This window comes from Hyaena hyaena, unplaced genomic scaffold (assembly GCF_003009895.1).
Source record: "Hyaena hyaena isolate Hyena2069 unplaced genomic scaffold, ASM300989v1 scaffold_115, whole genome shotgun sequence".
Taxonomy (NCBI): Eukaryota; Metazoa; Chordata; class Mammalia; order Carnivora; family Hyaenidae; genus Hyaena; species Hyaena hyaena.
Genome location: NW_024080747.1, coordinates 442,011 through 452,879, shown reverse-complemented (window position 1 = coordinate 452,879; position 10,869 = coordinate 442,011). Strand labels below are relative to the sequence as shown.

General features: G+C 44.2%; 1 protein-coding gene across 1 annotated transcript in view; it reads right to left on the bottom strand.

The window, feature by feature from the left end:
• Window positions 1-504: 504 nt before the first annotated feature.
• GRAMD2B (GRAM domain containing 2B) overlaps window positions 505-10,869 on the bottom strand; it is a 68,085-nt gene continuing 57,720 nt past the window's right edge. The window contains exons 9-14 of the mRNA XM_039236705.1: window positions 10,635-10,746; window positions 9,589-9,711; window positions 8,612-8,699; window positions 7,322-7,426; window positions 4,072-4,165; window positions 505-1,714 (exon numbers count right to left, since the gene is read on the bottom strand). Coding sequence (XP_039092636.1) covers window positions 1,673-1,714; window positions 4,072-4,165; window positions 7,322-7,426; window positions 8,612-8,699; window positions 9,589-9,711; window positions 10,635-10,746 — 564 coding nt within the window. The 3' untranslated portion in view covers window positions 505-1,672. The remainder of the gene's footprint in view (window positions 1,715-4,071; window positions 4,166-7,321; window positions 7,427-8,611; window positions 8,700-9,588; window positions 9,712-10,634; window positions 10,747-10,869) is intronic.

The following is a 10,869-nucleotide window of genomic DNA, read 5'->3' as shown; positions in this document are numbered from 1 at the left end:
TAAAATGGCCAAAAGCCTTAAGGTCACACAACCCATAAAATGTGGATCCAGGGGCGCCTGGGTGGCTTAGTCGGTTGAGCGTCCGACTTTCGCTTAGGTCATGATCTCGCGATTCGTGGGCTCGAGCCCCGCGTCGGGCTCTGTGCTGACTGCCAGCTCAGAGCCTGGAGCCTGTTTCAGAGTCTGTGACTCCCTCTCTTTCTGACCCTCCCCTGCTCACGCTGTCTCTCTCTCTCTCTCTCAAAAATAAATAAAAAAAAAAAACATAAAAAAAAAAAAATGTGGATCCAGACATCAGGCATTGTTTTCCTGATTTCGAAGTTCATTTTCTTTCCCTTGTATCATTGCAACCCCAGAATTTAAATCATCTTTGAGCTGTGGAATGAATACTTGGGAAGCAAGAAGTACCGGTGAGTTGGAAGTAGTAGAGGTGAGAAGCAGTTAAAAAAAAAAAAAAAAGCATGTTGTCATAGTTAAAAGTTTACCAACTGACAAAACACAGTGTTATTAGGGCAGTTGAACCAATGAGAATTTATTAAAAGCCCGGGTGCACCAGGCACAGTTCTTGTCCAGGAGGCTAAGAAATCCAAATGGTGTAACTAATTCATTTATTAGCTTATCTGATTAAACAAAATACATTTCATAGAAATGATTATAAAATGCATTGCCGATAGAAACAGAGTTATCATTTATATTACAGATCTTCTGGTACCTAAATAATTATTAATAAAAACCAGCCAACTCATATGGGAAATAGAAGTTAGCAAACCACCAGTTACTTCTTTATGTTAGTCATGCTGAAATGGGCTTCGTATTCAATATGGGCATCCTGCTTCAAAACTAACACAGTTCACCTACACATATAAGAATTCAGTGTTTTTCATCCAGTATCAAATCACTGTGGTACTTTTTGGTTTAAAGGTTAGTTTTGGTTGCAGGGGAAGCTTAAATTAGTACTTGAGTCGCATGTGTCACAGATTCCTGATCTGGGGCCGGTGCCAGTCAGTCCAATTAAGTATTAGTTGAACAAAACACAACACACGTGGGATATTTCAATCCGCTCTGCGGTATTCTTGCTGGTGCTCAACTGAGAGGATTTAAAGCAGAACAGAACAGCCGAAGGAGGGAAAGGAGAAACATGTTGGTGTCGTTGGAGACAAGTCTGTCCATTAGAGCTATTTCTTGCTGTTTTAGAGTCCTGGCTCATTCTTGAAAGGTTTGTATCAAGTTTGTTGGCACGTGATCTATCCCTTAGTTTGAAGGTTGGTTCAGAGGGGTGTACAGGAGAGAAAAGGGAGCAAGGAAAGGACTGAAAGGGCATGAAGTGGAGTGTGTTTGCTGACACAGTCGGGTTAACTGTGGGACCACAATCATCCGGGAGGGTGTCCACCAAGGCCCTTCCTGAGACCTCCAGAGATGGGTCTGTTTTCTTCAGGCAGCAGCACTGAAAACTTCCTCAGAGAGAAAGGGTCCGTGTTTATTGCACAGGAACCAAAACTATTTTCCTTCCCCCCCCTTTCCTGAGCCGCAGACCTCTAAGTGCAAATATGGCGGGGGACGCCCATCAGCTCGCTCCTCTGGCCAGCAGGGAGCGCGCCACCACAATGACTCGGGGAGCACCTTCTTCAAAGGGAAGCGCGAGGTATCATGTTGGCCTGAACACCGTGGTCTGTCAGTCACCATTCTCAAGCAGCTTCTGTAGATTGTTTTGTATCTTAAAATAGTAAGAGAGAAGTTCTTGTTATTAAAGAGAATGGAGGGGTGCCTGAGTGGCTCAGTTGGCTAAACTCAGACCTTGGCTCAGGTCATGATCTGAAGGTTTGTGGGTTTGAGCCTTGTTCAGGCTGTGGGCTGAGAGCCTGGAGCCTGCTTTGGATTTTGTGTCTCCCTCTCTCTCTGCTCAGCCCCTGCTTATGCAGTCTTTCAAAAAAAAACAAAAACAAACAAACAAAAAAAAACAAAAACAAAACCAAACAGAATGGAAGGGCCTATCTGCCATAGCCTATATAATTCTAAGATTAATCTATTCTACCTGCAATAAAAAGCTACCCATGGGTTCAGTTTCAATCAGGCAAATGCTTTTTAGCGGAATAGAGCTCTGCTGATAATCCACTTTAAAGTGTGGGGGGGGAAAGTACTAAAAAAACAAAGAATGGCACTACGATAAAATGTCAGGAGAGACCAAGAAAAAGTCAAATGGAAGAAAAAGAACAAAAGCACAGGCCACACCAAGTGTGACCTAAATGCAGAGAAAGTGGGAAACTGATCCTTACAGAGCCTGGGTGTCATGTGGTGTCTGATTCAGACCATCAATGTTTAATACTCCTACTACATATTACACATTTCCCAAATGACTGAATGTCACAGAGAGAGGGTTCATGACGTGTCTTTGGATCTTGAGATGATAGTACAATGTTGGACCTTACTAACACTACCACTACTTCATAGAGGTCTGTGATCCAGTTGGGAACCCCATGGAACAAAAGGGAGAGAATACGTAGATGTTTTTGTGGACAGTGTGTGACATCCTGCAGGCACGCGGGGTGGGAAAAGAGCAAAGGATCTCCAATGTGTGTGCCCCGAGCTTCATGTGTGCTCATCTCAACCACCCAGGGAAAGTTTCATGTATGAAGTGGAGATGACCCAAAACTAGACCAACTACACAGACAGGCAGTGGCAGAGTACGGATAAGACAGGGGTCTGACTCGTCACTGATGCTATTTGCAGTGCTAACAAATTAAGTATTGGGGCACCTGGGTGGCTCAGTCGGTTGAGCATCCAACTTCAGCTCAGGTCATGATCTCGCGGTTCATGAGTTCGGACAGCTCAGAGCCTGGAGCCTGCTTTGGATTCTGTGTCTCGCCCTTTCTCTGCCCCTCCCCTGCTTGTGCTCAGTCTCTCTCACTCTCTCAAAAAAAATGTTAAAAAAAAAAAAAAAGTATTTGCTTCATTACCCACAAAAGGCATTGCCTTCATTCTCTCATTCCTATGCCATATCTTGCCTACCTACCCCACAGGACCAAACAAACAGAAAAGCAAGAGTACTAAGGTAGAAAAAGAAATGAAACAAAGGACCGATGACCAAAAAATATAAAATACACCTACAAAGACAGAAACTCAAAAGTAAAACCAAAATTAAAGCCACGGGGATAGGTGCTATTTCACAGCCAGGCTGTGTCGCATTGCTGCCAGACCACCTTTAAGGAAGGGGGCAGACGTGTCAAAAAGAACAGTGGGCAGTGTGGGCAATGTGTAACTTTTACAACTGGAGCATCTGCATTTTGTCCCTCCTTCTACTTATCACTGCTCTGCCTGCTGGCCTCCTAGCCGAGTGGCTGGGCTCTCGTGGAAGCCACGCACATGAACTTGTGGACAGGCGCTCCTGTTTTTCTGTCCCTCATTACAGCATGTGGTGCCCTAGCCAGGCCTGGCACAAGAAGGAAGAAACGCAAAAGGGGGCAGCAGGATTCTGTGTGCGCTTCTGGTCCAAGAATACCACTGTATGCCGGAGCGAACAAACCAGAGAATTCACATGCTCCCATGCTCTAGGTCGGCACGGAAGCCCAACACTGGTAAGCGTTTGTTTCAAAAACGCAAAAAACAGAAAGCTACCTTCAATTCTCAGTAACTAACATTTTATTTATTCCTGAAAGCTTATTTGAGAGAGCGAGCGAGCAAGGGGAAGAGAAAGAGGGAGAGAGAGAATCCCAAGCAGGCTCTGCACGGTCAGTGCACAGCCCGACATGGGGCTTGAACCCACAAACCATGAAATGACGACCTGAGCCAACACCTAGAGTTGGACACTTAATGGACTGAGCCACCCAGATGCCCTAGCATGAAATATTTCTAAGGAGGAAAAGCAAAAGATAGACCCATAAGGAAAATGAGATAGAAACGAGGTCTTTGTGGAAATTAAAAAAAGCACTCTTGTGCATTTACCATGCGGTCCCCTGGCTGGGTTTGGTCACTGAGGCTGCGTGCTGCACCCCGAAAGTGTGTAAATCACCCCTGCTCGATGGCAACCAACAGGCACTAGCGCTACTACCCCAACATAGGAAATAAATGAGTCACCTTTTCTAATTTCATTATGTTAGCTGTAAGCTCTTGGCAGAGGATCTCCACGTTTAATTGTACTTGCGGCCCCAGGCCGGATGGTGCTGTCTGTCTGTAAGAACAGAGAGAAGAATTACTGTGGGCAGGGGGGTGGCTAAGGAAGAAGTGGAGTGAACACATTTTAAATTTAGGTGAACAGAAAACTAGGTTCTAGTAGTAGAGAGTGTGCCTTGAACTTGTTAACATCATCAAGGCACTGCATGCAGTAACCCCCAAGTCCAGCCTGGGTGCTCAGGGGCCTGGATCTTAAAAGCTCAGCGGGAAGTCTCTTAAGCTATTTGTGTGCAAGTGGCTGTGTTGGGTCTTGGCTTCCCAACAAAAACCATCTGCTCAAGCACATGGCTGCTAAGACCTCTTCTGTTAACCTCTAATGTCCTCTCTCCCCTCACTACTGCCGAAATTTGCAAGAATTCTTGCTCTTCTCAGTCACAGACTTTTTTTTTTTTTTTTTTTATGGGAGGATGGGGCGTTTACACTACAACTTTCTGAATGTTTAAGAATGTCTTAAATCAAATTGTTTGCTTTTGAAGTGTGAGACTTTGGTGATTCTTTTTTTGAGACTTGCCATGGCAATGTAACTTGCCTGGTTTTACAGAAGATGTAGTCAGGGTTTATCATTTGAACTGTTTATGGCATGGGCCCCTCTCTTCCCCAGGGCCCACTGGGCTCCTTTAGCAGCTAAAACGGTAGGAAATTACAACATGTAGATACATTCTCCTGGAGGGATGCTCTCAAGACACTGATTCGATTTTCATGTTAAGGTTTGGAACGAGTTTCTTGGCTGTAATTTGTTTTTGGATGGCAATGATCGGTCTAATTATTTTACATAGGATCCATTTTTCAGGTGGTAACTTTCAGATGGTAATTTACTTGGTAAATTATGATCATGTAAAGATTAACAAAGCAATCAGATGTTTCTGTTTACTACTACTAAAACAGTTTTTTCTTTATCCTTGATCCATACCATCAAAATCTTAGATCTCAAAAAAGGAAGCTGAGTCAGAATGTTTCAGTGTTTCGATGAGGGAACTGAGATCCAGAAAACTGATCCATCAACATGAAATTCTGACAGGGTACAGGCTCTTAACGTACTAACGAAGCTGGTAAAAGGTATGGATTCTGCTACAACTAAACAATCTGATTAGAAATGTGGATTTAATGTGCTCCAAGGCCAGAGCACCTTGGAGTTAAGAAAGATGGGGGGAAGCTCACATCCTATAGAAGTACTTTATGAATAGCTTTTTCCTGTCACGGGTGTTTCCTGGCCTCATGTCATAAATATTCTTTGTGATTTTTCCTTTAAATGATTATCTTTCAGATTGTATGTCTTCCTGAGTTGATTATTTACATAGTGAAGTGTTCCATTTGTCCTTGTTACTGGAATTTCCCCCTCCTCATCACCAAGTTAGTAAAATGATAATACAACATGCGCTAACAGTTTCTTAAAAAAAAAAAAAAAAAAAAAAAAATCAACCTTGTAGATGATCATGAACCAGGAAGTAAGTCTAGGTGTTTGCAGACTAAGTAGGTTAACAATTTGAGTAGGGGATATCCATCTATTCCAGACCATTCTTTGGGTTCTGCAGTACTAGTTTAAAGATAGATGTATGGTTCCAAAATAACCAAAAGCCAGCATCCATGTAAGCCACAGACAAAACTTTGAGGTAGTTGTTTGAGCACAAAGAGGTCCCAGAATGGCATATGGTAATAGTCCTCCACGTATACACCCAGGCTGGCACCATCAGCAACACCTGGGAACTTGACAGAAATGCACATTCTCAGGCTCTCAGATCTAGTACCTCAAACTCTGGAAATGGGCCCTGCCATCTGTTGTAACAGGCCATCCAGGTGATTTTGAAGACCAGTCAAAATAGCTTGACCCAGGTCCTAGCTGTACCTCACAACCAAGCCACTGGTGGACTGGAAAGCCTACCCTCCATGTGGTCACACAGACTTGCATTTGAGTCTTGATTTTACTACCAACTGTAAAACAAGCTGTAAGACGTAATAGAGTAGCTAGCATATGGTACAAACTCTGTAAGCAAGTATCTCTACTGTCAGAACTTGGGCTAAAAGTATGCTTTCTAACATGGAATAAGTTATTTTACTTGTTCAGGTAATGCATCCAAATCCTTAAGTGAATGGATGTAAAGGAAAGAGCTCTAGGTCTAACTAGGTTTAATTAGCTCAGGCCTGTTAAAAATGACTGATGGGGCTTCCATCTGCAGGGTAGTGGCTGCGATAGCTGCGGTTCAGTCACTGACATGCACCTATTTGTCCGTGCCCAGGAGCTACACCCCCTCGAGGTGAGGGACAGTCGCCCAGATCAAGGCTCATGGAGGCTGATGAGAAGGCATTGCTCCACAAGGTCGAGCCGTGCTCCCGGCAGGTACACCCCTACAGGATGAGGCTATCCTAGGTCAGTGTGGAGATGAGGCTCTGACCACATGCTTGGAGGTGAAGACCATGGTTCCCAGACCCCTGCTGGCAAAGTAAGAGGGCACACTCCCAGCGTGGCCAAACAGGAGAAAAAGAGGCCAGGCTAAGAAGTGAATGTAGTACAATGACACTTTGTCAGTGTGCCCACCTTTGGCAAGAAGAAGGGCCGCCATGCCAGGTCTTATGCCCACTGTATTCCTGGCTCTCCCCAGTAAGGCCCCTTAGTTCAGTCAAAACAAACCCCTCCTCTCCCCACCAAAAAAAACACCGTGAAGGAAAATCTTCACAGATGCATTCAGCTAATTACTAGTCACATAGATCTTCACAGTGGTCACAGGCTTCCTAACTATAAGAGTTCATATACAGAATTAATACATGAAAAAGGAGCTGAGGTACTTGAATTGCTTCTTTCCTATCCATGTCTTCACGCACTGCCATTTTAGGAAGATAAATTTTACTGGCATATGTTAATAAACAGGCCAAGGTCACAACTGAGTCTTAGGATAATAGAATAAAGATAATGTAAAATCAGGCTTGTTTCTTGCCTTATCACTGGCAACACTTTAGCAGCCCAAGAACAGTTCAGAGTCAGGCCATTCATTTCTGGGCCCCTCCCACCTATGCCTTTCCTTTCCACAGACACATGGAACAAAATGTGGCATACAGACTGGAGCCTCCATTCATGTTTGCTAAGGATGGCAAGCGCCAGTCGGACATGATGCTAGTCTCAAGAGCAAGCAGATGGTAGCCCCGGATGGAATCGTCTTACTCGTTATGATGGGTGTCCATGGTGGAGGTTAGTGACCCCAGCCTCTCCTCCAGAGTATTAATCCTGTATCTCATGTAGAAGGTCGAGATGATTAGTGCACAGACCCTGGAAAGGGATAAAAGAAATTCTCAATAGGATAATGGACTGATGTCCATAAAACAATCAATTCAGAGCCAGTGTTGTCCATTTAAGGCAAGATATTCTCCAAAATGAACTTGCCAGAGACTTGAAAAAGGTCATTTTCTAACAAATTGATGCTGGTCAGAAACCCAGAGAGCTAGAAAGGGATTTGAAATCCACTGGCCCAGGTGCGTCAACTGACAAACAATGGCCACCCTACTGGGATCTCTCAAGGCCATGCCTAAGGCGGATCACCCAGCGCGTGGTCCTTCTCCCACTGCTGTGGCCCGCACTAGAAGGGCCTAGCTGGTGAGTGCCTAGTCTTGTTCTCTGGTGACTCACAAATTCCTTTCTTTATCTGGAAGCCAAACTGGGCACATCCTCCTTGGTTGTCAGGAAGAGCCTAGAACTGGGTCAATATTTTCAGAAAAACAACTGATTACAGACTGGAAGCTGAGGGCGAATTTTTAAAAGTCAACGCCTGAGTCTTCAGTAAAAGGGATGATGGTATTTTTAAGTTGTTCTGGCTTCTATCCCAAGGACATGGGATAGATGGGAAAATCAACTAAGGCCAAAGATGCTTCATAATTCAGAGAGCAATTTTCTTAACCGACTGAGCTACCCAGCTGCCCCCAGAACAATTTTCTAATGAAAAGTAACCACTCAGAACTTAGTCCTCTGGTGGATCTGGTGGATTCTGGTTTTCCTTCCTCCTTTCTATTTATTTAAATAAGGGGAGGAATATGAAAATGTAACCTAAGCCTCAGGGGGGAAAATGTTGGAAGATGACACACAAATGTCAAAGGAAAGATCTGGATTACATTAAAAACAAACAGATTCATAAAGATTTTTGGAACCATGAGAGTTTTTTTAGAGAGCAGAATCATTTTCTTTTTATTTAAAAAATTTTTTAATGTTTTTATTTCTGAGAGAGAGCGAGAGCGAGAGAGCGAGCGAGCAGGCAAGAGTCAGAGAGAGAGGGAGATACAGAATCTGAAGCAGGCTCCAGGCTCTGAGCTGTCAGCACAGAGCCCGACATGGGGCTCGAACCCATGAACCATGAGATCATGACCTGTGCCGAAGTTGGGCGCTTAACTGACTGAGCCACCCAGGCGCCCCAGAGAGCAGAATCATTTTCTGAAGTCACTCCTAATACATTCATCTACTTACACGATTGCGTAAAAGATAAGAATATGGTGGAGAGTCGTACATGTCTGAGGCTTTACTTTGTTTAAGATTCCAATGGTTTCTGACTGACCTGTTGGGAGGAGAAAAAAAGGAAACAGTGTTAAAACTATAACACATCTCCTTTATCCAGCAAAATCCCTATGGGGAAGAGGTAGTTGAAAGAGAAATTATTCCTGGGTAATGGAAATTAGAGAAAACATGAAGTGAAGCCTTCCAGGTATCTTTTTATTATTTTTTTTAAAGCTTATTTTTAAGGCACACACACACACACACACACACACACACACAAGAGAGAGAGAAGTGGGTAGAGGATCCTAATTAGGCTCCATGTGGAGAGCACAGGTCCAAATGTGGGGCTTGAACTCACGAACCTTGAGATCATGACCTGAGCCAAAGTCAAATGCTTAACCAACTGAGCCACCCAGGGACCCCTTTCCAGGTGTCTTTTTAACCAGTAGTTGTAACTCCTTCCAACTCGTCTCATCCAGTTACCGAAAGCCTTCCCTTTGTCAAGCACCGAGCTGGAGTAAATGCTAGACAAAAATGACACCATCCTTAACCTCATACCAGGATAATTGGTAACCAGTTACAAGAATAATTAGTAAATAAGAAATCAGTAATTTGAGTTTTACCAACAGTTTTGGAATCATAATCTCAAAGTATTCACAATAACGAAGGGACCTCCATGGAGGCTACTTACCTTTGTAGCCCTCATACTTTATAAAGCACAGAACTGGGTAGTGTTTGTTGAATAAATAAATGACTTAATATGCAAAGGAAATAGATGTTCAGTAGTAAGGGGAAGAGGGAATATGAAAGGCAGTCATCAAGTGAAATATGAGGGCCCTTTAGAATTACAGGCAGATGTCTGTCCCCCCCCCCCCCCCCCCCCCCCCCCCCCCCCCCTGCCGCACCCCTGCTCATNCCCCCCCCCGTTAGCTAAGATGTTTATTCCTTACCATGTGGGGGGAGACTCTTGGCTTTTCCTTCAGGCACTCTATTCACATGCGCCTCTGCCCGCACTGGCTTTGTTTCTCCCTTGGAGACATTCAGAACTGTCTGGGATTCTGTCACATGGAAATCTGTCAAACCAAAATGGAGCTGGCTGACTTTCTTCCCAATGCATTTAAAAACACAGGCTCAACCACAAAGCAAATGGATCTCACAACATGTGGAAAGGCTCTTTGCAACAAGTTGGTTCAGGGGTTGGGTATTGAAATCCAATACGTAAGCAAGTAAGAAAATGATATAAAGACAGCCTGCCCTTAGCTCAGGGGCTCCTGGGGGCCATTCGGCTCTACAGTGAATAGTATTACTGAAAGAAGAGCTAAGAAAATATTTTGTTTTTCTCTTTCAACGACCCTCTTATACTGTTGATTTAAGAGATATTTATTAAATGTGTATAAAGAGAAATAGATTTTTACCACGTAGATTCTTCGTCCTAGAACTTTCAGACTCCCCTTTATCCAAAGTCCCTTCTCAATTTTTGTTTATTATTGAGACAGAGAAACTGAGCAAGAGTGGGGAAAGGGCAGAGAGAGAGGGAGACACAATCTGAAATGGGCTCCAGGCTCTGAGCTGTTAGCACAGAGCCCGACGCCAGGCTCAAACCCACAAACTCTGAGATCAAGACCTAAGCTGAAGTCCGACGCCCAACCGACTGAACCACCCAGGCGCCCCCCTTCTCAATTCTTGTTAAAGTTTATTTATTTTTGAGAAGAAGGGCAGAGAGGGAGAGGATCTCAAGCAGGCTCTGCCCTGTCAGCTCAGAGCCTGAGGTGGGCCTTGAACCCAAGAACCATGAAATCATGACCTGAGCCTAAATCAAGAGTCAGTCGCTTAACTGACTGAGCCACCCAGGGGCCCCCTTGTCAATTGTTAATTGTAAATTAGTCCCTTCTTAATTGTTGATTAATTGACAAGGTGTTGTCTTCTGTTGGCTTTGTCTTTACAGGGTGGCATAAAGATGTTTTGTGGAGGATGCCATTTTAGGAATTTCTCAGACCTCGAGAGTTCTCAGATTCAGGAGTCTGGGAGCCAGAACTGCTGTACCCTTCCATATCTTGCCTTCTTTGTCGGACTACTCCATCCAGATCTGAGAATTCATCGTTGAAATCCTAAAGGGAAACAATGCAGTGTACAAAGTCCGATTCCCGTCATTAAACAGGCAGGCCTCCGGAACCCCCAGCCCTGTCCCTGAGGCCTAACCTCTAAAATACTGCAAAGAAGGGAGGATTACC